This window comes from Gopherus evgoodei, chromosome 11, assembly GCF_007399415.2.
Source record: "Gopherus evgoodei ecotype Sinaloan lineage chromosome 11, rGopEvg1_v1.p, whole genome shotgun sequence".
Taxonomy (NCBI): Eukaryota; Metazoa; Chordata; order Testudines; family Testudinidae; genus Gopherus; species Gopherus evgoodei.
Window position 1 is genome coordinate 17,665,532 of NC_044332.1, and position 27,618 is coordinate 17,693,149.

At 41.0% G+C, this 27,618-nt stretch overlaps 1 protein-coding gene across 8 annotated transcripts in view; it reads left to right on the forward strand.

The window, feature by feature from the left end:
- Positions 1-27,618, forward strand: part of DYTN (dystrotelin) — a 57,648-nt gene that overhangs the window by 32 nt on the left and 29,998 nt on the right. For 5 of the 8 annotated variants that reach the window (XM_030580923.1, XM_030580920.1, XM_030580921.1 and 2 more), the window contains exons 1-10: positions 1-309; positions 3,038-3,095; positions 7,351-7,425; positions 11,060-11,261; positions 14,537-14,622; positions 15,014-15,102; positions 19,113-19,184; positions 19,538-19,701; positions 22,179-22,290; positions 25,432-25,580. In XM_030580923.1, the coding sequence (XP_030436783.1) occupies positions 3,077-3,095; positions 7,351-7,425; positions 11,060-11,261; positions 14,537-14,622; positions 15,014-15,102; positions 19,113-19,184; positions 19,538-19,701; positions 22,179-22,290; positions 25,432-25,580 (968 nt within the window). In that variant the 5' untranslated portion in view covers positions 1-309; positions 3,038-3,076. Of the gene's footprint in view, positions 310-3,037; positions 3,096-7,350; positions 7,426-11,059; positions 11,262-14,536; positions 14,623-15,013; positions 15,103-19,112; positions 19,185-19,537; positions 19,702-22,178; positions 22,291-25,431; positions 25,581-27,618 lie in introns of those variants that run through there. The other 3 variants (XM_030580922.1, XM_030580919.1, XM_030580925.1) reach the window with 3 other exon arrangements.

Consider the following 27,618-nt stretch of genomic DNA (forward strand, 5'->3'; position numbering starts at 1 on the left):
TTGTGTTTCCCCCTTCTAGAACTATTACCTCGCAGTACAAGAAAAATGGCCCTTTGAAACAGTGATCAAGGAAGTTCTGTATTTAATTATCCAGAATATTTATTAATTACTCTTCTGTGTTTTGAGTGCGGAGACAATGTACGATGTCTTGAGCTGAGCCTTTCCTGTGTATTACTGTGAACAGCATTCATTTAAAAGCAAAATCGTTTAGAATTGTGTCTTGAAATCATCTTTTAACTATTGTACAACTACTGAACTGCTTCCACAATACCTTGTGACTTCCAGGCTTTTAGTAGGTACTAGAGAAAGGTAAGAACCATTACTGTATTTGAGAATAGATTGTATTTACAATTTCAGCATGAGAATAATTCCCTTCTCTTTCCACCCCCCCCCAAATATATATATGAAATATATATATATGAAAATGTTTTATATTGCTATGGCTTCTTCAGGGTATTTAAGTACAGAGCACCCTGAATATCTCACCTGACTCAGTTTTGCCTGACTAAAGACTGCAGGATTGGGCCTGTTGAGCTACTGTAGATATCTTTGCCTTCCAGAATCTTAGTTAGCCTATTTAAAAAAAAAACGATGCAAGACCTGATTCTGCAAACACTTGCAAATGAGTAACTTTAATGCATGAGACTATTCCTGCTGGCTTCAGTGGAACTACTTATGTGAGTAATGTTACTTATACCTTGCACTTCTGTTGTTCCTTATGTTTGCAGGATTAATCCCTCAGGTTGTAGGAGTTATGTCCTGTATATTCATGTTTTATCTTATAATACTACTGCTTTGTTCGGTTAAGGCCTATTTAATTATTAAACAAAGCATTTAGACTTATTGTCACTGACCTCTGTACTGTGTATTAAGTATAGTACATCAGATCCCACTGAAATTGCTAAGAGGTGTTAATGCAACAATTAGTTGCTACCTGGATAAATATTACTTTTACCTTTTTATCTTGCTTACTTTACATATAGAACAGATATTAACCCTGGGCCAAATCCTGTTCACCTCACGAGTAGTCCCCATTAAAGGCAATCACGATTTTGTTACCTCCTTCTTTAACACACAAAAGTTTATAAGTTCATAATGCGTGTGGGTGTAATAATGCCTTTAAAACGCTTTGAGCCAAATGCATTGCCGATGCACATGGATGCAACTCCACTGATATCTGAGGGCTTAATCCGGCTAGATGCTGAGCACTCTAGTCCAACCCAGCAAAACACATGATCATGTGTTTCACTTTAAGCACTTGAATAGTCCCATTTACTTCAACAGTATAACAGCTATACTTCACTTTTAGGATATGCATAAATGTTTTGGTGGATCAGGCTAAAATGTTCAACATTTTGCAGGATCAGGCCTTAACAGATTTGCACTCACCGCTTAACTTCACTGAAGTCAGTGGAACTGTTACCATTCATGTTAACACCAAGTTTGCCCCATGTCCCTTTATACACAGTGTCACGTCTTGCTTTAGTTTGTATACCTTTGTCAGGAAAACAAGGTAAGAGGTATTTCATGTGGTAGGCTGTGCCTATATAAGTCTATGTCTTATAAGAAAAATGAGGCAGTCTTTAGGTAACTACACCTTTAATAACAATGTATGCTGTGATGCACTAGCATGGAACCCTGCTGTTCTGGGGTCCCACTGATTTCCCTGGGACTGCACTAGTACATCAATTCACACTTCTGCCCCAATCCTAGGAGGACTTCATTAAGCAAAGTTATACACTTGCTTAAGTACTTTGAGAATTGGGGCTCTCAGAGCTACTGGGGAATCAGGCCCATAAACTGTAATAAGGAAGAAAGTAATGGAATAAGGAGAATTTTTAAAAAGTGATATTCCTTTCAAAGCAAGAGTTTTGAAAGAGTCTATGAATGAAGAAACAAAAGTAACTGTAGGTTCCTCTATTTAAAATATTAATATGGGAGTAAGATTGGGACCCAGAGTCACAGCTTTCACACAATAAAAAGGTAATCAATACATCTATAATAGACATAATTTTTCAGACCCACTAATAACTATAGGTCATTGAATTTCTATGCTGTGGAATTGGCATATGTACTATCATGTTTATTTGATAAGTAGTAGTCAATGGCTATGAATAGAAAAATACAGTATGATGCAAGTTTGGATAAGTTCAGCTTTAATATCATATTTATTATTAATGTGTCAGACCATTTCCAGTTCTGACTAGGTTACTAATTCCTTGTTCAACTGAACATCAAGAATTTTCACTAAGCCATACATAATGCTTTTGGAACCTCATAACTGTTCCATTATGCCCTATGTTGCTAAAGGTGAGTGCATAACTAGAAGATGAACATCGCAGAAATGTTGACATTAGCTAATAACAGAATTTAACTGATTGCATTTCTGACATGTAAGCTGAGAGCAGGACTTGAAATCTCCACTGTTCTCAGTGGTATAGGGACTTCTATTTTCCAGAGCAGGGGTGGGTTACAGAGGTTAGTTGTGTGTATGTTTTCCATTCTATGTTTCCATATTCACCTCTGAAAAGAAATAATAGCACCTTAGTTGAAGAATCTTGCTCCACTTGGAACAGTCTAAAAAGCTGAATTATTAAAGCAAGTGCAATTACTAAGTGGCTAGCAGACGTCAAAACATGCTTTCTTCTCTGGTATTATTTACTCTTGAGTGGGTGGTAATGTTCTACATGCACATTGGATCACTGAATAGCAAAGGATCCCATCCTACCACATACCTGCATTTAAATTCCATTGGTCCCGATTCTTCTCTCACACCAATTTACAATTATTCCTGTTTCACACTGACTGGGAGAGGGGAGTCAGGCCCATTGTCCTCAATTTAATGGAATTTATGCACATGGAACTGCACCATAAGGGAGCCCATTTTAAAGTAAGAACTTCTTTTATGTAATTTTTATTTAATTTCATCTTGTAAATATACCCAGTAAATGATGCAGATTAAGAAGTCCAGTTTAAAGAGCTTGTACATATCCTAGCTGGGAGCTGGGATTTAATACCATGGTTTGTTTGGTTACAGGAAGTTCAGTGGCATCTGTCCATTCTAAGCCTCTCTGTTATGGATCCAGACCAGCAAGGTAAGTACTGTTGTCAAGTGCTTTCCACATTTCACAAGAGAATTCCCAGTGTTCAAACTAGTGAACTTAACTGGAGTTGTTCCATTTTCAGAATCTTTTTGTTATAATGCAGAAGACAAGATTGAATGCTATGGCAGATCAGCCTGTTGCTTTAGATCATGCAGCCTGGAAGAAGGATTTCCTGGTTGAGTTATTCTTACAGTGCTCCCTGTATAATATGTAAAATAGTATCTGTTCTCCTATCTCATCTGCCATTCAAGTCAGTAAGATACAAAACTGCTGGATAATTAGATGTGAGGTGTAAGGAAACAAGGACAAAAATATACAGCTTAAAACAATTTCATCCTAGGACTACCTCAAGAGGTCAGCTAGTCCAGTCCCTTGCACTCATGGCAGGACTATTATCTAGTCCATTCCTGACAGGTGTTTGCCTAACCTTCTATTAAAAATCTCCAATGATGGAGATTCCACAACCTCCCTAAGCAATTTATTCCAGTGCTTAACCATCCTGACAGGAAGTTTTTCCTAATGTCCCGCCTAAACTGCCCTTGCTGCAATTTAAGACCATTGCTTCTTGTCCTATTCTCAGAGTTTAAGGAGAATAATGTTTCTCCCTTCTCTTTGTAACAAACTGGTATACTTGAAAACTGTTATGTCCCCTCTCATTAATGCAAGTTAATCAGCAAACTATTATAAAAGCAAGAGTTTTATATCAAGGACCATCAAATACTTGGCCTATGATATTTTCATGAGTTTTAAATGTGAGGGCTAGTGGCAGCATCTTGGCCAACCTAGTCTAATTGAAGTTCAGGAGGTTCTCAGCTCAGCTTCTGCTGTCTGGTGTAGCCCCAAACTGAATACAATGTATTAATAAACCCTTTTGTTCAGTAATAACATGGAGAGAAAGTCTACTGTAATATTGGTGCTCTGTGTGCTATTTTTCCTCTTGTTGGTTTTGATTCTCAGGCTCTAAAACCCTCCCAACTATAAATTAATGACTCCCAAGTTGTGTTTTTTGAAAAACCTAGTGGTCTTGGGTACAATTCACCCTGTGCAGAGAGACAGCACAAGGTCTAGCACCACTTAAGGATCATTTAAGCCTTGGACCTGCTCAAGGCCTGTGCCCCAGTTAAGTTCCATGAAAGAAGTCCATATAGGGAGGATGTGGGATTCTGGGGTGCATAGGCCTCCTGCTGGTTCTCTGCATGGGTGATTTTCACCCCACTTTGAAATTAGATATTTAGTTTGTATCTTGTAAAGTGTCTTCTCATCAATAGTAATTCTGATTGATATGTAACTTGGGCTAATACCTTCTTTGCTTGGACACCTTGCAAATTAGTTTTGGAAATGTTAGTTGATTGGTACAGAAGGTCCTACAATATGAGCAAACGGTAATCTAATGTTTGTTAGGGATTGACTTAAAAGTAAAAAATATGGTGAATTGTTTCCAAAGCAGACCATTAGCAGATGGCTATCAGTGCCCACTGCAAGTGAGCCTAAGAATGTCAGATGATAGCATGAAATTCCCTCATCTCAGAGAATCTTATTCACGGAAGAATTTCCTGTTGTGTCACGATACCTTACATTCATGTTTTTTGTTCTCCTTCTGTAAAACAGACTTGGGACCTGATCCAAAGCCTATTAAAATCTGTAGGAATCTTTCAATCGGTTTTAATGTGCTTTGGATCAGGCCCTTGAAGAAAAAAAATAACTAGTACTACAAGCCAGCAAAACCAAACTCGTTTTCCATATTGCATTACTTGCTACAGTGCACTTGTCATAAACAGATAGTTAAGGGTTAAAGTCTCTTTTACCTGTAAAGGGCTAACAAACAGTGAACCATAAACACCTGACCAGAGGACCAATCAGGAAACAAGATACTTTCAAATCTCGGTGGAGGGAAGCCTTTGTTTGTGTTATTTGGGTTTTGCTTTGTTCTCTCTGGGTCCTGAAAGGGACTAGACGTGCAGCCAGGTTTCTTGCCAATCTCCCTGCTATAGTCTCTTATATATTCAGAATAGTAAGTATTAAGTAGGAAAGTCGGTTATAGTCTTTTGATTGTTTTCTGTATTTGCAAATGTGTAGTTTGCTGGAAGTATTTTAAATTGTATTTTGCTGGGGGGGAGGGGCTTCTCTCTAGTGTCTATAAGCTGAAAGACCCTGTAACTTTTACCATCTAAATTACAGAGACATTTTTACTTTTTTTCTTTCTTTTTATTAAAAGTTTTGCTTTTTAAGACCTGTTTGATTTTTTCTTCTTGTTGAGGCTCAAGGGAATTTAGTCTGTACTTACCAGGGAATTGGTGAGAGAAGGGGGGGGGAAAACAAACCTGATTTCTCTGTGTTGTGATTCAAGGAGTTTGAATCACAGTAATCTTCCAGGGTAACCCAGGGAGGGGAAGCCTGGGAGAGGCAACGGTGAGGGAAAGGGTTTACTTTCCTTGTGTTAAGATCCAGAAGGTCTGGGTCTTGGGGGTCCCGGGGTAAGGTTTGGGGGGGACCAGAGTGTACCAGGCGCTGGAATTCCTGGTTGGTGGCAGCGTATCAGAACTAAGCAGGTAATTAAGCTTAGAGGAATTCATGCTGGTACCCCAACTTTTGGATTCTAAGGTTCAGATTGGGGAAATATACCATGACAGCACTATGCTGCATAACTTCTCCAAACAGCAGGCAGCAACATTAACCTGACAAAAGCAAGACTGGACAGATGGCATAGCAGACACAGGTTTACTTCTACACCATAGGAAGCAACTGAGAACCAGCAGAGTCCATAATTTGCTGACTATAAGCATTAGACTGGTATATATGTGAGGAACCACAAATTGGTCCATTTCCACAGGATACAAGTGGAGAGTTTTGTGACTTATTTCCACTCATTTATGCATATTTGCAGTTTATCTACACCCTTCATCATCTGTAAGTATTTGCCTCCTATTTGAACTGCAGGGATATATATATGGCTCACCAGGAGAAAGGAACAAGCTAATAAGTCCTTTGATAGCTTCTAAAGATACTGTATATAAGCATTTTTTTTAAATACAAAGTTTACATGTATGTCTGTAAAGCGCAAGGAATATTTTTGGCACCATATAAACAACAGGTCAAGTCATGAAGCCCCTTACTCAGTTTCTACTCAAGTGCCCATTGACTTGAACGGAGTCAAAGGAGTGAGTAGAAGTAGTAATGGCACAGGATTTAACCCAAGAACTTCAGTGAGATTGCTGACAAATTGTTTGTTTCTAACAGAGCTACGGATGTAAGACCCAAGCATTGTTTTCACGATATAAAGTACAACTGTTTGAGAAATTGTTTTTCCCTGCAAAAGACTACAAAAATTAAATTGTTTTGGTTTTCATTCATTTTCCTTCAAAGTTTTAGATTTTTGTTGAAGCCAAGTTGTTGGGGGGGGGTTGTTTTTTTTTTTAAAGTCTGCAAAAGTTTCCATTTTGTTGTAAAGCTATTTTCTACCAAAAATCTATTTCAGTGGACATTTTTGTCCAGCGGTAGTATAGCGTGAGCTCTGTCATTCTGTAGTACCTCCGCAAAATGGCATCCTCCTGTCTTGTGGCTCTAGTGATGGACAGGCTAGTCCCTCTAGCATTATTTATGGAGAGAGTCTAAAATAGTGATCAAACTACTAGGCTGGTCTTTCTTTGAAAGATTCACATCAGGAGAGCACTGTGTTTTTCTGTACCATGTGTACTCTGTACTGTAAAAACAACACTTGGGTCCTACAGTTCTGGAACAGAAACCTATTAACTCCTCTGGGCATTGGCTCTGTTTATGGCGCAGAGTAAGGATGAGCACTGTGCATATCTTTTGCCAAGTTAATAATGAAATAATATTTCTAAAAACAGTGCCCTTTCTTTATCAATGCAGGGATGCTATTTATATAAGAGCATGTTCAGTTACCCTCACACCCAGCAGGGCTATAGTGTTCCATGCACTGTGCAAATTCTATGCTAAGACAAACAGCTGTGGCCCTCTTAAAATCAAACAATTTTTCAGCTTTAATGCTTCACCTGACTATCTCACTGAAGTTCTTGGGTTAAATCCTGTCTCCTTAGTCAGTTTTTATTCACTAATTGTAATTGAGTCCAGACTGGGATCAGGTGTGAACTGGACAGTTTGAGAAACCCTGGTCTCAGAGGTCAGGTCTTTGAAGATTCCTTTCATATTTTTTCATGTTCTCTTAAGTGTTCTCTAATCATAGATTATTTTATACTAGTTAATTTATATTTGTTTTCCTTTACAGAAGCTCTAAATGACATTCAGAATTCTGTCTATAGAACAGCCCTGAAACTACACTCAGTGCAAACCCTGTGCCAGTGTAAGTAGCTCCCTGAGGGAGGCGAATCTGGAAGAGTGCTGGCTCTGAGTTGCAATCATAAATAATACTACTTGCTCTTCTCTAATGCTTTCCATCTGATGATTTCAAAGATTATGAACGTTAATGAATTAATAAATAATACTTCATACATTTGTTAGCTTCCTTTGAGATTCTCAGTCGAAAGACACTAAATATCATTATTCCCATTTTACTGATTGAGAAACTGAAGCTCAAAGGGGTGAAATGTCTTGCCCAAAATGACAGTTTAATCAGTTAGCTGGGAGTAGAGCTCAGATTCTACCTGTTCTAACAACTAAATGATTTCCCAGAGCCTCACAACACAGATGTGACATGGATAAGTATCATTATCTCCATTTGTATTACAAAATAAGTACATATAGAACGGCTCAAAGTATTTTCAACAGCAAAAAAAAAAGCGGGGTTTCATTTGAAACAAGATTTTCTGTAGAAAATTTTGATTTGATTAAACATTTTGTTTGAAAAAATTTCAAAAGGAATGAGAAGATTGAAAAATTCTTTTAAAACAGCAGGAAAATACCCATTTTTCCCTCACTTTTTTCCTTCTCTATTGGAAAAGCTAAAAATAAATATTTAATTTTTTTCCAATGTAGAATAAAATAAGGAGTAAAAGAAAGTGGAGAAAAACCAAAACCTAATTTTTCCTTTCACTTTCCCACTGGATTGGGGCTTCAACTCTGCAAACTACAATGTCACCCCCTATGCTAAACCAGATGGTAACATAACCCCTAATACACTGGCAAGTATTATTTGTGGAAAGGGGGTAAGAGGCTGGTCACTCAGTAGCTACTTAACACAGAGCATCATAATCATCTCAGCTCTCTAATGGAAAGAATGGTGAAGGTTGAGGAGCACAGTCTGTGCTATTACAGAAAAGGCAGATCTGCTACAATGGCCATAGTAGATAGTTCAGTGCACCCCTCTTTGCCTCTGACTGCCCCTGTTGACCACCAATTTGGTCCTATGGTGCATCATTTCGGTCCACAACTTGCCCTCTAAGTCACATTTTGTCCAGATGTCTTCTGGAGTAACAGAAGGCCAGCTAGAAGTCCACATGTCCCAACAAGAGAGCCTTTCAGCCCACTGGGGCTACTCCTAAATCCATCATCTGGGCTCAATCCTTAGTCCCACTCTGGAGTCAATAGTCCTTGTGATAGAGTTTTTACATCCTTTTCCCAGCTGGTAGGGGAACCCCAATTTCTTCCCCTTCCTCCACTGTGGTTTCCAGCCCTTTTGTTGAGCAGCTAGGTTTTCTCCTTTAGATCTGTTTCCCTAGGCCACTTCTTACCTCCACATCCTAATAGCTTATGGATAATACAGCCTCTCCTCTGGCTCCGAAGCTTCTCCCAAGGTACACCCAGTTCTTTGTTCCTATCTTGGAATACCAACCCACAAGGCCACCTCCCTGGACCTTTTTCGTTTTCCAGCTCCTAATTCAGGACTAATTCTGTCTCCAGGGCCCTGCTCAGTCCGTCTTCACCAGGCTCTTCCCAGAGATCAAGAACTCCCCTTTCTCCTGGACTTCCTCCTGTGTCTGTTCTCTCCCTTCTCTAGGTAGTCTCCCTGACCCTTCCAAAGCTGGGATCTCTATTTGTAATGGAGTTCAGATCACTATCCACTTGGGGTTAACTGCTAAATCATAGACTAGATTGAATCCAGCTCACCTTAGAGGGCCGGCCAGCCTGAGACAGTAGAGCTTTTAAAAAAGTGTTTGCAAAATAAGCAATCTTTGCATTATTATTACAATATATTACATTGCTAACATAGCGTAAAAGTTGCCAGCAATTATGGAACTCCATATATGTTATTAATTGTCAAAATCTGATGTGTTGCTTAGGAATGGATTTATTGGAAATAAACATAGATCATCAAAAATGAATGGGTGATTTGCAAACAGTATTATTAATGCTATTAACATTAACAAAAACAAAATAAATTAGACTATAAAGGATCTATTCAGCACTGCTTATCCAGGCAAAATTCTCACTGAAGTCAGTGGGACTTTTGTCTTAGTAAGGTGGTACTGCGTAGAGTTCTGGGCATTTATTTAGCTCTCTAATTCTGGATGCAAGTTTAACATTGAGTGGAATCATATGGAATTTGTTGTCTTTGTGTCACTTTCAGCGAAGCGAATGCCGCAGTATCCTCACTTGAAACAGTCTGTTCCTGAGGAGGTACAAAAATAGCAGTCATTGCCTTTAAGGCAAAAGGCAGCATGGAGAGGAAGATTAGCCTTGTTTTATGGCACTAGCCTGGGCTACAGGAAATCTGAGTTCAGTTCCTAGTTCTGTCACCTGACTTTCTGTGTTTTGGTGAGCCATTGGAGTGGGGGGGTCTTCAAAATACTTAAGTCACTTGAAAATCAATAGACCCTCTGTTCCTAAACCGCTGAGGTGTTTTCAAAATCCCAACCTTAATCTCTCTGTGTCTCAGTTCCCTTTTCCTAAGAGGGGGATGATAATACTTTTTTTCTCCCATCCTTATCCATCTAGATTGTGAACTCTTAGTAGCAAGGACTGTCTCACAGTATGCATGTACTATACCTGGCACTATGGGGCCCTGATCTCAGCTGGAGCCCATTGCATCTACTGTAGTAATAAATAATAATCAAAACCAAATTAAGGCTTGGATTTAGTAAAGTAAAATATCCCATAAATATCTTTATAGGGGGACAGACTAAACTATCACAGGGGTCCCTTTGAGCCTTATAATCTATAAAAAAAATCTTTTTAGACTCTGGAGGGTATGTAAAAGTTGTCACAGAATCATGACTTTCTAGATGATTTCAGATCATATGTCCAGTTGGTTCAGTGGATGTTCCCATTATGGAATCTATTCTCTGATCAATGTGCACGCAGAGCATACTCATATTAATGGTCTCAGTTGTTGAGTGAACTCCAAGGGTATACTCCTGCTGTTCACTTTGGTTTTGTTCATCTCGTCTCCCTTTCCAGTCACTTTCCATGCATTTTTTCCTCTACTTGGATACAGTTAGTTCTATGCTCTGGCTCATGGTCTTTTGGATGTGATCTTAAAAAAATCAGAGTTCTGTCTGCACTCTGTGGACATTAACTATCCCATGGCACTTTTTTATAATAGGGCAATTACCCAGGTGTTCTTGGCCAAACCATTTCCCACGCTCTTTCATTCTAGCAGACATTGTATGGAAACCTACAGTGAAGGGCAAGGAAACCTGAAGTCCCATTTAAGCCTTATTTTGAGGTTGTAAGTGGTGCACAGGCTTTGTGTTATCTCTCTGCACAGGGGTGAATTGCATCCCACATACAAAAGTTACATGTACAGTTTGGATAAACAATTGCTCCTGCACTTTTCCTGTATCACCATTTTGAAATCAGGCCCATGAAAGCTCAGTTGATCTTTTCCTTCTTTGGACTTTCAGAAAATTAGCTGAATGTGAAAACCCAGCACAAGCGCCCTTGCAGGGTATTTCCCCATTCAGTTTTATACCTAGTATTGTAAGAGGCTTTGCTTTCCAGACAGGTCTTAGTTATGTATTTTCAATGAAGAAATGTTCTGCCTCCATTTACAGTAAAGATATAGGGATTGATTAATTTCTCCCATTGTTTTCCCACAGTGGGTTTGACTGATGTCTCCCTGATTCAGCACATCCTGCTGAGCCACCAGTGTCAGAGGGAGAAGCAGAGCTCCCTGACAACACAGCAGCTATCGCAGTTGCTGAAGGAGCTATTCCAGAATACCAGATCAGATCAACCAGGCCAAGTAGATCCACAAGCCCCTGAGCTCACCCAGAACCTGCTAACTGCCATGTATGACAGGTGAGAGCAAGTTCACCAGTGACTTCATCATCGCTATAGTAACACCCATTTCCATCCCCTCCTGCTTTTACATGCCATTTCAGTGAGAAAGTCCCCACCCCCGCTCAGAAGGCGTGTGTTAGTTAAATTATACATAGTCAGAGGGGTTCATCTTCAGATCTGGATTAAGTTTAGGCTAAGTTTGAGGTTCAGGTCAAAGCTCAAATCAGGGCTGAGGTTCAGGTTAGACAGCACCAAAATCTTGCAGACTTGTTCTCATGAGCGTTCAGGCCAGCTTGGTGGAAATCTCACAAACTATGCTGCTTTTGCAAAATTTATGCCATTTTGAATCAACCCCCTTGATGGCAATCTCAGCCAAGGGGCTAGGGACCAAAAGTGCAGGGAAGGTGAATCATCTCTTCAACCTTAGAAGCAGTGCTTCCAGGTGAGGGTTGAGGCATGTTGGCAGAGCAGTGCAGGGAAGCTTGCACGATGGCTTCCCATTCTGCAGCTATTCAGTCTGATAGAATTCAGTCTCCAGATCCGGTGAGCTTCACCCACCAATCCCAGTTATCAAATAGAATGAGCATTAAGTTCACAAACAATTACAAAAATGGGAAATATACAAGTGGGTTTTGTTGGTAAGAACAAGACCTGGAGAAGCTTTGTTGTTGTGCGAACAACCTCACTCATGCTACAAAAGAGCAGTAATTATGTACAACAATGGTTGAATCTATGGTGGCTTTCCATGCCCTGAAAAAATATAGTGGTAGGTTACATGGCCTGAACTGTGAATGCTCTGTGCAGCTCTGACCTGAGAAACCAAGGGATGGTGAATTGGAAAGGTGTATGAACCTGATTTGCTGTTGAACAATGCAGAGGATAAACCCCATCACTGAAAAGAAGTGCCCAAACTGTAGGGTGACAAGCAGAGAGAGTGTGCGCTGACAGCAGCGGCCCATTAAGTAGTGAAAGGGCGGTGCTGACAGCTGGGTTTTTGCTAACAAGGAAGCCACAAAGATGAACTAGCTTTAATCATGGTGGAAAATTTTTGCAAAATTTCACTAGTGAACACAAGACTTATCACACAGTTTTGCCAAAATTCATTTGAACCTTACTCAGTTGTTCAGTTTGACCCACTGCTAACACCTGCATTACTATCCATCATTCTCCAGTTTAAAAAATTTGTCATCCATTCATAAGCAGAATCAATCAGGAACAAACCAAAAAAGTTAAGTTGATTGTTTAATTTATTCACAATGGATGGGACTTACCCTGCCCGAAGAGCCAGAACAAAACCTATGTACCACTTAAGCCTTCCAAAGCAGAACTTAAGTGAGTCATTGTATTTTTACAATCCCCCTTGAATTTCCCATAATGAATAAGTTGATCTGCTCTTTTCAATTTCATGTGATAAATAGCTTACAGAAATCACTTGAAGGTTAAGTATAAATTAGTCCATTTTAGAACAAAACAAGAAATATCAGGAATATTTTCTAAGCTTCATACTCTAAGTACATACAACCCAAAGGAAATTGCATAGAAGAATCTCCATTACAGGACTGACTTGGTCCCTTTTTGCAAGCCATTTTCTGTCTTCCCAAGGCCAGGCATCGTTGTCCTTTTGCTGGATATTTGATTTTGCCAGTGACTTTCTTGCCATGCATGCACTGTAGGAAAAACTTCATGTCATTTTATTTTCTTCCAGTGATCATTTTACTTCCATCTATCGTTTTTTTCCACTATCTGAAACTAAAACATTTTTCATAAGTGGGACACGCCAGAACCTTTTGTGTATCCATGTGTTAGTTTACTTGTATGCCTGCTGAGAATATCACAAAGGCTTTTCTGTGGACAGTAGGAGTCCAAGCATGATTTCACTGGTATCTTTTCTGCACATTTCATCAGAGAGCAGTGTCTGGTGAACATTCTGTTTATGTCTTCACCTTTTTCCCAGCTGATTGATCTTAGTTTGGTCTCAGTGCACTGCTGATGACTTAGCCCACTAGTCCATTCAGTTTAAGTGAATTTCTGATCATCTGTATCAGAGGGGTAGCCGTGTTAGTCTGGATCTGTAAAAGCAGCAAAGAATCCTGTGGCACCTTATAGACTAACAGACGTTTTGGAGCATGAGCTTTCGTGGGTGAATACCTACTTCCTCAAATGCATGCATCTGAGGAAGTGGGTATTCACCCACGAAAGCTCATGCTCCAAAACGTCTGTTAGTCTATAAGGTGCCACAGGATTCTTTGATCATCTGTAGTTTCCTTTCCAATAGTGCAGCACAATTGTATTCTTCCCTTTAAACCTTTTGCCACTGATGTTCTGAAGAGAATGGTAAGTTTCCAAGTGTAGAAACCCTTGTTTGACTGAAACTCCCACCAAGGTATATATTACTGCTATATCTCAATCCTTCCCATGATAAAATAAGATTTATGGATACTTCTGAAGATGATTTTGATGCACCATGGTAATTAAAATTCTTTAAAGTGCTACCCTATCCTAAAAAGTGACTCTGCTAAAACAGCATTGCAGTGTTCCACATCTATGGTCTCTCAGCTTCCAAATCAAATCTTCCCTGTTTTCAGGTTTAAAAAAAAAAAAAAAATTAACTGTCCACCTTGCAAACTGCAGTTGATCTGAAAGTTAAGCTGGATCCTTTCTGGCCTGCACTTCAACAGTTAGAGTTTAGGCCCTGATCCCACCTATCCGTAAGCCTATCAAGAGTCCCAATGAAGTCAGTGGGGATCTGCTCAGTCACTGGGATCTGCCCACACAGAGCCGCCGGCTAGACTGGGGACCAAGTTAATTCTTTTGTTGATACATAAGATATAGTAGAACTCAGCTTTCTCTCCCACAGCTGTACTGGCTCCACAGGAGTCAGAGATAGTAAAAACTTAGGGAGGGAGTTTGGTGACAAAGCAGATCAGAAGCAGGTCTATTGAGTAAGAAAATGCCATTTAAAGGGTACCTTTCAGAACAAAAATCACATTTTAACACAGTGTTTCAGATGAGACATAATCTTGTTACAGTTTGTGATATAACAGTGTAAAATCCAAGGCTAAAATCCACTTAGATTGTAATCTTTTAGTGTTTGTACAGAGCCTGGCACAATGGAGCTCTGATCCATGACAGCGGCTCCTAAGCACTACCCAATACAAAATAAATAATATATCAAAACACGTACATATAAAAGGACCTGGATTCTTATGAGGTTGTCTTCCAATATGACAATGGTTTTTGCACTAGTAGCTTTAGCTTTCGCATTCCTAGCTTTATTTTTTATCTTGTTCTAGGACTGGAACAGGTTTTATCAAAGCCAGATCGGCTGCAGCTGCCTTAATTGCTCTCTCAGGAGACAGTCTGCTTACTAAATACAAAGGTGGGGAAAACAGACCTTTCCACACACTACTTAAGGTGCTATGTACTGAGTGCTGACCAAATCTCCAGTCTATTTTATTTCTACACAAAAAGAAAACGGGGTCCAAGTGTGCACAAATGTAAGTACATGGGACCAAAATTTGTGGCTTTATTGTAGGAAAAAGGTTGATGCAGAAGGGTAATATCCATCCGTGAGTGACTATTATATAGTACCCTTTGTGTAAGCATCTCAGAACAAGTCTCAGACAATACAATGGTAATAGCTTTCTTGATAGTGGAGTATTGATGAGACACCCAACTGTTGCCACGGCAACTCTTGTTGGAAAGAAATTGCATTGAGACTCTTCAGGCTCTGCCAGGATTGTAAAGCTGTCTTCTCTGGTCCTTTGCAGCTTTGTTTCAACTCTATGCTGACCCCAATGGGAGGGGGACCCTGATCACTCGGAGCGCCATGAGGAGCCTACTGACAGACTTACATCAGGTGATGTCACTGCTATGCCACACATAGAATGGCTAAATGCAGTAAAGTGGTTGTAAAAGGGCTAACTGGGTTACCCCAGATATTATGGGATGGAGCCTTGCTCCACCCTTCCCTACTTCCTATTTTGTAAGGTGGAAGGCTTTCCCTCACACTGTTGTGCTACGGGTGAATAAAGCAGCAAGTTCCCAGCCTGCAGCACTACGAGTAGAGAGTTTGTTTTGTTGAACAGAGCAGTCCCTTTACAAAACTGAAGTCTTTGGGGCTACATGTAAGCACAGGGATCTGCCATGCAGAGCAGTTGTTGGATCAGGGCTTCAGTGTCAAACCCTGTTGTCTTCACTCAGTCAAAATTCCCATTCATATCAGTGCCTCTGCAGCTTGAGTTTTGGCTAACTTTATGGTAGCCAGATCCTGTAAGTAGTTCCAAGAGCATGGAATTGCACCTGTGCAGAATCTTGTTGTTGTCAAAAGGGGTTCCAGCTGTTTGCTAGGTCCAAGCCATAGCTATTGAGGATATGTCTACACTATGAAATTAGGTCAAATTTATAGAAGTCGTTTTTAGAAGTCATTTTTATACAGTCAATTGTGCGTGTCCCCACACAAAATGCTCTAAGTGCATTAAGTCGGTGGACTGCATCCACAGTACCAAGGCTAGCGGCGACTTCTGGAGCATTGCATTTTGGGTAGCTGTGGGTAGCTATACCACAGTTCCCTAAGTCTGCTGCCCATTGGAATTCTGGGTTGAGATCCCAGTACCTGATGGGGCAAAAACAGTGTCACGGGTGGTTCTGGGTACATGTCATCAGCCCTCACCCGTGAAAGTAACAGCAGACAATTGTTTCACGCCTTTATCCTGGGTTACCTGAGCAGACGCCATACCACGGCAAGCATGAAGCCCGGTCAGCTCACTATCACCGTATGTCTCCTGGGTGCCGGCAGATGTGGGACTGCGTTGCTACATAGCAGCAGCTCATTGACTTTTGGCAGCAGATGGTGCATTACAATTGGTAGCCATCGTCGTCGTATTCCTGGGTGCTCTTTTAGCTGACATCAGTGAGGTCAGTCAGGGGCTCCTGGGCAGACATGGGAGTGACTCAGCCAGGTCATTCCCATCTTCTGGTGAGCAGCCAGGAGATGACGATGGCTAGCAGTCGTACTGCACCATCTGCTGCCAGCCTAAGATGTAAAAGATAGATGGAGGGGATCAAAACAAGAAATTGACCTGATTTGTTTTGTGAAATCAATGGCCTGCTAAATCCAGGGTTTCGAGTTCAATCCTTGAGGGGACCATTCTGTGTGACAGTTGTTTGTGTTTCTCCTTGATGCAAAGCCATCTCTTTTGCTGATTTTAATTCCCTGTAATCCATGTCGTCAGTTGCCCCTCCCTCCATCAGAGCAACAGCAGACAATTGTTCCGCGCCTTTTTTCAGCCCAGATGCCATAGCATTGGGATCATGGAGCCTGCTCAGATCATCGCGGCAATTATGAACACTGTAAACACCACATGCATTATCTTGGAGTATATGCAGAACCAGAAGCTGCAAAAACAAAACCAGGCGAGGCAGCGATGGCAGCGCGGTGATGAGAGCAATGAGGACATAGACATGGACATAGACTTCTCACAAAGTACGGGCCAGGCAGTGTGCCCCGGCAATGTGCACATCATGCTGGTGAGCTCTGCATGAGCTCTGCATGGTCACCTATGCTGATTAGCTCGCCACGCTGGCCAAACAGGAAGTTAAATTCAGAAGTTTGTGGGCCTTTTCCTGTCTACCTGGTCAGTGCATCTGAGTTGAGAGCGCTGTCCAGAGCGGTCACAATGGAGCACGCTGGGATAGCTCCCGGAGGCCAATACTGTCGAATTGCATCCACACTACCCCAAATTCGACCTGGCAAGGCTGATTTCAGTGCTAATCCCCTTGTCGGAGGTGAAGTAAAGAAATCAATTTAAAGAGCCTTTTAAGTTAAAAAAAAAAAAAGGGCTTCGTCGTGTGGATGGATCCAGGGTTAAATCGAGGTAACACTGCTAAGTTTGACCTAAGAATCTTACTGTAGACCAGGCCTAAGACTGTAAGCTCCTTGGGAGAAGGTGGTTTTGGGACAAATTGATAAACTAAAAAATAATGTCACCAGGACCAGATAGTATTCACCCAAGAGTTCTGAAGGAACTCAAATGTGAAATTGCAGAACTACTAATTGTAGTCTGTAACCTATCATTTTAATTGGCTTCTGTACCAAACAACTGGAGGATAGCTAATGTGACACACATTTTTAAAAATGGCTCCAGAGGTGATCCCGGCAATTACAGGCCAGTAAGCCTGACTTTAGTATCGGGCAAACTGGTTGAAACTATAGTAAAGAACAAAATTGTCAGACACATAGATGAATATAATTTGGGGAAGAAATTTGTTGGGGATATAGTATACTTAGATTTTCAGAAAACCTTTGACAAGGTCCCTCACTAAATGCTCTTAAGCAAAGTAAGCTGTCATGGGATAAGAGGGAAGGTCCTCTCGTAGATCAGTAACTGGTTAAAAGATAGGAAACAAACAAATGGTCAGATTTCAAAATGGAGAGAGGTAAATAGTGGTGTCCTCCACAGGTCTGTACTGGGACCAATCCCATTCAGTATATTCATAAATGATCTGGAAAAAGAGGTAAACAATGAGGTGGCAAAATTTACAAATTATACAAAATTGCTCAAGATAGTTGAGTCCCAGGCCAACTGCGAAGAGCTACAGAAGAGTCTATCAAAATTGGATGACTGGGTAACAAAATGGCAGATGAAATTCAATGTTGATAAATGCAAAGTAATGCATATTGGAAAACATAATCCCAACTATACATATGAAATGATGGGGTCTAAACTTCAAGAAAGAGATCTTGGAGTCATTGTGGATAGGCCTTTGAAAACATCCACTCAATGTGCAGCAGCAGTCAAAAAAGCAAACATTGTTGGAAATCAGTAAGAAAGACATAGATAATAAGACAAAAAAATATCATATTGCCTCTATATAAATTCATGGTATGCCCACATCTTGAATACTGCATGCAGATGTGGTTGCCCCATCTCAAAAAGGTTATGTTGGAATTGAAAAATATTCAGAAAAGGGCAACAAAAATGATGAGGAGTATGGAACAGCTGCCATGTGAGGAGAGATTAATAAAACTGGGACTTTTCAGCTTGGAAAAGAGATGACTAAGGGGGGATATGATAGAGGTCTATAAAATCATGACTGATGGGGAGAAAGTAAATAAGGAAGTGTTATTTACTCCTTCTCATAACACAAGAACTAGGGGTCACCCAATGAAATTAATGGGCAGCAGATTTAAAAGAAACAAAAGGAAGTGTTTTTTCACACAATGCACAGTCAACCTGTGGAACTCCTTGCTAGAGGGTATTGTGAAGGCCAAGACTATAACAGGGTTCAAACATGAACTAGATAAGTTCATGGAGAATAGGTCCATCAATAGGTGTTAGCCAGGATGGACAGAAATGGTGTCCTGACCCAGTGTGGCAATTCTTATGTTCAGGGACCTTCTTTTGGTTCTGTTTGTCCAGGGCCTAGCATAATGGGGTCTTGTTCCATGACTGGGGCTCCTATGGGGCTATGATAATACAAATAATAAACAGCAGCAGCAGACAGGCATTACTCATTGGCATGGCTCTGAGAATGGCCTCCATAAGGCTCTTAGCCAGGAGACACTATGAGGTGTGGAGCTTAAGGTGGGAGTTCTCACTTCACCGTATTTAGGAAAACATGGAATAAGTCTATGCTGGAGGAAAAAAAAGTCTGTCGTACTACTGGGTTCAGTGCTTTAGCCTGACAGCACAATCTGTTGTTTCATATCTAATTACTGGGCCAGAGGCATCATTCTGACACATACTCAGGTTTGGAATTACACTGGTGTCATGTATCTAAATTTAAACAGTCTTTTCTCCACCATAAGAAGTAAATGGCTTTTCCTTTGACACTTCACCATCTCAGCTGTCTGTCTTCTTGATGTAGATCCCAGTCGTTGTGGGGGAAAGCTGTGATCTGTCTTGTGTGGAAATTGCTATTCGAAGCTGCTTCCATGGGGTGAGTAGAATTCAGATGACCTTGGGAAGTGACCATGAATGTTGCTGATTGATTGAAATTGCCAGTGTATCACATTACAGCAATTAAGATTACCTCATTTTAAAGGTGAAGCTTGCTTCCCAATTCCACATTGTAAACATCTGACACCAATAAAGAAGAATACCCAGTAAGATACTAGCCATGGACCCTGCACTCATGTGGAGACCTTTTGAAGCCAGTGGTATTTTACATGTGAGGAGGAGTCTGTGCTAGCATATCCTGATTGAGGATCAGGGCTTATATTATGAGGTGTGACAGAGACAATAGTTCTATTTAAATAAGTGATTGAACCAGAGATTGATATTCTTTTCCAGGTTCTGAACTCAGCAATCAGTGAAGAGAAATTCCTATCTTGGCTACGATCTGAACCTGGCCTTCTCCTGTGGCTTCCTACCTGTTACAGATTATCAGCCACTGAAATGGTTATGCATCACGTTAGATGTAGCATCTGTAAGAATTTCCCCATCACTGGACTAAGGTACAATACACTTTATAGTAAAGTATTATTTGTAGCGTGTAGAGATCAGCCAAGATCAGGACCCCATTGTGGTAGGCATTTTAGATGGACGTACTGAGATATAGTTGCAGCGTTAAAGAACTTACAATATAAATAGACAAGACAGATGGGGAAATAGAGGCACAGAGAAGGAAAGTGATGTGCCTGAGATCACACAGCAGACCAGTGACAGAGAGGGGTATAGAACTCAGTTTCCTGAGCCCTGAGCCACTACCCTGGCCATTATGCAATGCTGCCTTGTAGCAAAACTTAACAGCAACATCTACTTTCTGAGCAAATGCAAGAAAAAAAATATCATCCCCAGAGGTCTCACCATCTGTAATCCTCAGAACACTACATACAATCTCACGCACGATATCTCTGTAATATCCTGGGGCTGACCCGGCTACAACTACACTGCATACATTGTAGCCATGATGTCTTTCTGTTATTAAATCTTGCTTTGCCTTCTCCGGTTGGTTAGGTTTAATAGGGTCGCTAGAACTTGCTTAGACTTGCTGGGGCTCAGGGCCCAAGCCAAAGCCTGAGGGATTCAGCCATGATGGGGGGGGCTCAGGTTTTGGTCCTTCCTCCTGGGGTCGTGTAGTAGTTTTTCTTGTCAGAATGGGGTTGCAATGCCATGAAGTTTGAGAACCTCTGCTTTACATCCATTCAACTAAAAAAATACCTCAGAGTATTCAAAGAATACTACCTGCTAGGTAGGACCCAAAATAAAAAGCAAATGAAAAGCAAATATCAAAAGCTTAATTATAATGTAAATGTTTTCATGAAACTAGGTTATGATCTGGTTTTGAATATTCTCTGGCAGTGTTTGCCTAGATCTATTTTACAAAGCTCCTCTACAAAGACTCAACAAGTTCTATGAGGGAACAAGGTTCTCAAGAGCTGTACAAGTATTCAAAGTCCAGTGAGTGCTACACAGTGAGCAGTCAGTTCTCCATCCTAGTCTAGCTGTAATTGAGGCTTCTAGTTTTGAGTTTGGTATCTCATACCTGGTTTAATAATAGTGGAACAGGGCTCAGGGCACTGCCTGGTTAAACTGTGTGAATAACTGTTTTTTTCAGTTCAGTGGCTGAACTAAATCACTGGTGGAGGAAATTGTTTTGAGTTAACTCCATTCAAAAACAATTTTCAGCAAACCAAAAAAAAAAAAAAAAAAGGTTTTACAGTTTGGGTTAAATGAAACATTTCCTTTAGGCTGTTTTTGTTTTGTTTTGGTTTTTTGTGGGGGGGAAGGTCACCTTCTAAAAAATAAAATTGCCGTGAAATTCGAAACAAAGGCTTTTTGAATTGAAAAATCATAACATTTCAAAAATCTTGAAATAAAAATTCTGATTTTTTTAATGAAACAATTGGACCCTAATCTCAAAAAGTTTGACGACTCAAATCTGCATTTTTAATTGCAAAAAGTTTCAGCTGAAAAGCTTCACCCTGCTGTATTGCCTGGTCTCCCGCAAGCCAGGAGTTAACTGCAGCTTGTCTTTCCCCACCTCTTGGACAGGTGCTATGGGAAGGGTGAAGGGAGGATGTCTGAGAGAAGGCAGGACTAGGTGAGATGACAGTGATGAACCCAGGACAGGGAGTTTTATTATTACACTTTTGTGGCAATGTTAACTTGCATTATTGACTTATAAGTTTTTTCAAAGTCATAGGTCCCACTTTGCTTTGATGCCCCAGCATTCATCATGCCGGGATGTTATAGCCCACAATGAACCGTATATAGAGATAAACTGAAGCATGTGAAATACGAGGATACAGCAACAGTACCAAAAATGGCATCATTGGCAACTATTGCTCCACTATGTGAAATTCAGTGCATCAGTTATTAGCTATAAAAATAAAGCTGTTCTAATTATTAGAACATTGTCAGCTGATCAATTACTCATTTTGATGATGAACTCCTTGGCTCTCCCTTAGCTGTGGGAAACCATTATTACATTGATAATATCATCAGAAAAGCTGGGTTTTTTGATTAACTGAATTTTCCACTGAAAAATTCCAAAATTTGATGACCAAGGTTGGTTTCAAAGTGTCCAACTTCAAAAAAATTTTGGAAAATAAAACTGACATTTTCAAACCAGAAAGTTTCAGTTTTGAATTAAAACAATTTTGTTTCAAAGTTTCAGTAAATTTAGTCTAAAAGGTCAAATAAAAAAAGATAAAGAAAAAGTTTCAAAATTATCAAAATGAAATGTTTCACTTGACCCAAACCAAAATCTTTTTTAGATTTTCAGTTTGTGAAAATTCAAGATTTTGACTATTCATCCTGATTTGGGACAGAAACATTTTCAATATCTCAGATTTTCTTGGACCAGGAAAACTGTTGCCTGCCCACCTCATCAGACATTCATGGGTGCTGATTTCCAAGATCCCAATTCACTTGTATGAAGCTGCCAGTCCTTGGAGGTTAATTTTATCCTTTCTGTTTTCCCTGACAGGTATCGCTGTCTGAAGTGCCTGAATTTTGATCTTTGCCAAGTCTGCTTCTTCACTGAGTGTCAGAGGAAACCACACAAGAGGTCACACCCTGTGATGGAGTACTGTGTGAAGGTACCATCTCATTTTACTGACTCATCTGCTTGCTTGGCCTATGGGTGTGGATAGGTAGGCTCTTGGCTATGATGATTACAGAGAGGAGAGAGAGAGTGTGTGTGTGTGAGATCACCCCTATAAAATATATCTGCACTAGCTGCTGAGCAATGTTAGGTGAGTGAAAGAAGAAAGTGGGGTTTTAAGTTTAGAATTTTCACTCTGCTTTGAGATAAAGACACATTCTAGTCACATGGGACACTGAGGAGTAAACCCTGCCCCCTCCTTTGTGTGTGGTATGTCAGGTCACCACCCCCAGGCATCTGCTATCCCATTTTTGGACCTGTGGAAGGGGCCCTCCATGGCACCAGAGTTGTGTGTGTGTGCAGACTGGCTGGGGAGCTGGTAGAAGGGAAGGGAGCTTGGCACATGGCTGCAGGAGACATGCATCATTGCCCCTCCCTTCCACCCCATCCTGTGTCCATTCAGGAGCTAATTCAGTGTAAAGCTATGTGAATTCCTCAGTAAAGCTTCTTAGACTCAGACTCTAGGACTGGAAGGGACCTCGAGAGGTCATCGAGTCCAGTCCCCTGCCCTCATGGCAGGACCAAACACCGTCTAGACCATCCCTGATAGACATTTATCTAACCTACTCTTAAATATCTCCAGCGATGGAGATTCCACAACTTCCCTAGGCAATCTATTCCAGTGTTTAACTACCCTGACAGTTAGGAACTTTTTCCTAATGTCCAACCTAAATCTCCCTTGCTGCAGTTTAAGCCCATTGCTTCTTGTTCTATCATTGGAGGCTAAGGTGAACAAGTTTTCTCCCTCCTCCTGATGACACCCTTTTAGATACCTGAAAACTGCTATCAGGTCCCCTCTCAGTCTTCTCTTTTCCAAACTAAACAAACCCAATTCCTTCAGCCTTCCTTCATAGGTCATGTTCTCAATACTTTTAATCATTCTTGTTGCTCTTCTCTGGACTCTCTCCAATTTCTCCACATCTTTCTTGAAATGCGGTGCCCAGAACTGGACACAATACTCCAGTTGAGGCCTAACCAGCGCAGAGTAGAGCGGAAGAATGCCCTTTCGTGTCTTGTTTACAACACACCTGTTAATGCATCCCAGAATCATGTTTGCTTTTTTTGCAACAGTATCACACTGTTCACTCATATTAAGCTTGTGGTCCACTATGACCCCTAGATCTCTTTCTGCCATACTCCTTCCTAGACAGTCTCTTCCCATTCTGTATGTGTGAAACTGATTGTTCCTTCCTAAGTGGAGCACTTTGCATTTATCTTTATTGAACTTCATCCTGTTTACCTCAGACCATTTCTCCAATTTGTCCAGATCATTTTGAATTTTGACCCTGTCCTCCAGAGCAGTTGCAATCCCTCCCAGTTTGGTATCGTCCGCAAACTTAATAAGCGTACTTTCTATGCCAACATCTAAATCGTTGATGAAGATATTGAACAGAACCGGTCCCAAAAAAGACCCCTGCGGAACCCCACTTGTTACACCTTTCCAGCAGGATTGGGAGCCATTAACAACTACTCTCTGAGTACGGTTATCCAGCCAGTTATGCACCCAACTGGTTGGTTTATCAAGCTTTGCTAAGAGGCCCTAGGGGCAGTGTTTGAAAAGAGAATTCCCTTTTTATCATGGCTTCACTTAGTGTGGGGGTACAGACACCAAGGAGCTCAACCCTCAGTTACAGGAGGACTCCAGTCCTATAAACCACCACATCCAAAAGAAGACTGTATTAAATGGAATAGGTTGTTGCAGTAGCACCTAGAAGTCACAATTGGGTGCTAGGCACTGTGCAAACATACAGTAAATGGGAGTCTGTCCCACAGAGCTTATAGACTAAGAAAAAAAATTGGAGACATAACACGTGAATGAGACAAACAAACCAGTCAGTGTGGGAGAGCAGTGAGGAAGAAACACTGCAAGGGGAATCCCAGAGTTTTCATCTGCTTGTTGCAGGCTGATCCAAAGGGAAACTCCTGTACCAAACCCCTCTGAAATCAGTGGGGTCCCACAAGCCATAGGACTATACCCACAAGGATTAGCTTGCAGAGTGAGCGGTTTAAGGTGTGTTGACATTAGAAAATGCACTGCATTTGAAAGCAGTTGACACACACACTTACTCTCTAAGCCAAACTGAGCACAGGCTTTACTATGCTCAACAGCAGATTCAGAAAGTACTTAGTACCTCACTTGAAAGTGGGAACTGAATATGAGATGCCCATCCTTTACATCAGTGGTTCTCAAACTGGGGTCCAGGGCCCCCTGGGGGGCCAAGAGCAGGTTTCAAGTGGTCCGCCAAGCAGGGCCAGTGTTAGACTCATTGAGGCTTAGACCAGAAAGCTGAAGCCTCGGTCTCTGAGCCCTGACACTTGGGGCTGAAGGCAAAGCCTGAGCAATTTAGCTTCACAGGGGCCTCTGTGGTGTGAGGCCCCAAGCAATTGCCCTGCTTGCTATCCCCTAATGCAGGCCCAGGCTTTTCTATGCAGAAAACCAGTTGTGGCACAGGTGGGTCATGGAGTTTTTATAGCATGTTGCAGGGGGTGGGGAGGGGCTCAGAAAGAAGAAGGTTGAGAACCCCTGCTTTACATTGTCTTTCTTTACACCCCACACCAATATTTATAGTGTTGATGCTGTTTTTCTTTACCGCAATGACACCTTGGGGTAGTTTTATCATCAGTGTAAGAAATGAGTAGAGTGGTTGCATTATTTTTTCCTGTTTGCTCTTTCACAAATTCCCCCTGTAGATGCACTAGGTGCATAATGAGCATCATGTGCTCCCAGCTAGGAAAGGCAGCATTTTACACCCGCTTTGCACAGCAGGAAGTAACTGGCCCCTTTGTTGTCTTTCAAGCACATTCTTTAAAACAACCTCAGGAGGGACAGTAGGTTCATCCCTATCTACAAAACAAAATCATATTAAAGATGAGGGTTCTATTAAGTTCCAGACAAACTAGGGAAGAGCAACTAAAGTTAGCCAACATCCACAAGTCTGGAGTTATATTTGCTTTCTTGTGGGTGGAGGGCAGAAGATAGCATCACTCAGCTTTATCTGGGATTGGGTTGACTGCTTGTGCTTCAGAGCAGTGCTTGTTTTAAATCCACTCCTTTCTCTGTTGCATGTTGTTCCAGCAGATGTCAGCAAAGGAGAATGCAAAGATCTTTTTTCGCACAATCAGAAACAACCTGCTTCAAGAGCGCTGCAGAAGAAAGGAGGCTCGGAGAAGGCAGACACTGGAAATGATGGAGGGAGGGGACTTCCCAGAACATGAGCAAGCAGCGTGAGTGTCAGTCCCAGTGTGTTTATACCACCTGAGTGGTGAATTTGAAGAGACCAGATACTTCAAGCTGCCGCACATTCACCACCTGCATCTAACAGTGCTAAAAAAGCAGCAGTTTTGAACATTAGCTGCTTGACTGTGCCCACACAGTAAATGACTTTGATTTGACAGATGAACTGTGCTCAGTCCATAAAACACAAGTTAAGATTACAAAATGGAAGGGTTGAAACTTTACAGTAAAAGCAGTTTCTTTCCATTCTTTTTAAAAAAATATCATGCAAATACTTATTTCAGATGACTGTTATATTGACACTGTGCCCACAAAGTAGCCATTACAGTCTATGGGGTCAGTGAAAGAACCTTTTCCATGCCATGACTTCATATTACGGCAGAAAGTTTTGCAGATTCCTGCTCCTCTCCCCCTAGAGAATGTGAAGGGGGTCGCAATGGCCCACACACAGAGAATTATCAACAAAGCATTTTGTCAAATCTAACACTTCCATAAAAGAAATTTTAAAACATTGTCAGACTTTGGTTCTGTACAGTAACTGCAGAACTCAGCTTTGCTAACAAGTAGAAAGGAAGGCTGGTCTTGTGGTTATGGCCTTGGGTTGGGATTCAGAAGCTCTGGGTTTAGTTCCCAGGTCTGCTACTGATGTGACACCTTGGACAAGTCACTTAATTTCTCCGAATTTCAGTTTCCCCATCTGAAGGTGGAGACAACAATGCTTCCTTGGTGTATTTAGAATGTAAATGCTTTAGGACAGGCACCATATTTTTCTAGGCATTTGTACTGACCTAACACAATAGGCCCTGATCTCAGGTGGATTCACTAGGTATTACCATACTACAAATAAGCAAGCAGTTTTGGATGAGTCAGTTATTCTATAACACATATTCTCCTTTAGGGGGTGTCATGGGTGTTGTAGTCCATCAACTCTGCTTGGCAGCAGAGTAGGTGAACAATGAATTTGAAGGCATGTGACTTACACCAACCTTCTGCAGGTGTTTGAATATTATGGTGCTGGGGGCCATACTAGTAACTATCTAAATAAAACAAAGATGAAATTAGAATTATGAGCACCATTCATAAACAAGCACATTTATTTTGTTTTCTCTTCTTAACATCAGCTTTGTGCCATATTTTCTCACACCTATTCTTGGGCCCAGCTCTGCAATACTTACTACCATACAGTGCCTCCCACTGTGGATAACCCCACTGATGTCAGTGGAACTGCTCTGTGCCCTTTAGACTCAGGTAACTGACTTAAGTCTATTACGTCCATTCCTGAATGATCCATGGCCCTTTATATCATCCAGGTGTGAGAAGAGGCTCTTTGGAGTTCATGGCAATACTCTATGTCTGAATTGTTCTGGCATCTTGTTACACTTTGCCTATGGAGGACATGAATGAGACTGAAGAGGTCTTTTAACCACGTGCTGGTCCTTGGCACAAGTTCTGAGTGTTTGTCTTGCCTAATTGGTCTGTTCAGTATGTAGACTTAAATATCTGCCAAACAGGGCTTAAGTAAAATTGAGTGATGGCATTCACCCTTTTGAACAGGGGTGAATTTCATCCTTCCCAACAGGAAAGAAATGGAAAATATATTTACTAAACTTTATAGTGCAATAACACTGGGTAGCATTATTGCTATTAGAAACCAATTTTAAATATATTCAGACTAATCAAGAACCACAGCTACCGTATGAATAGTTTGATGGAATATAAACAGTGTCAACAAGCTATCTGGTCACTGAGATGTTGCTCAAGTGTTTGTGCCTTAGCATGGAATGTGATTGAAGACAACTTGCCCATTACTTCTTTCATGACTGATATTTCCTTATTTTCATTTAGCTCTCTTCTTCATATGAACTTTACTGTAATCTCTCTCTGAGTCCACAAGGTCATTTGATAACTTGATGAGTGTTTGCTTACATCACATTTGGGCAGGGTGAGCCATCAGTGAAAGCAGAATTTTGAGTTGCTATTCCAGGTGTCATTAAAAAGATCATTAGTACCTTACCCTAGCACAGATTG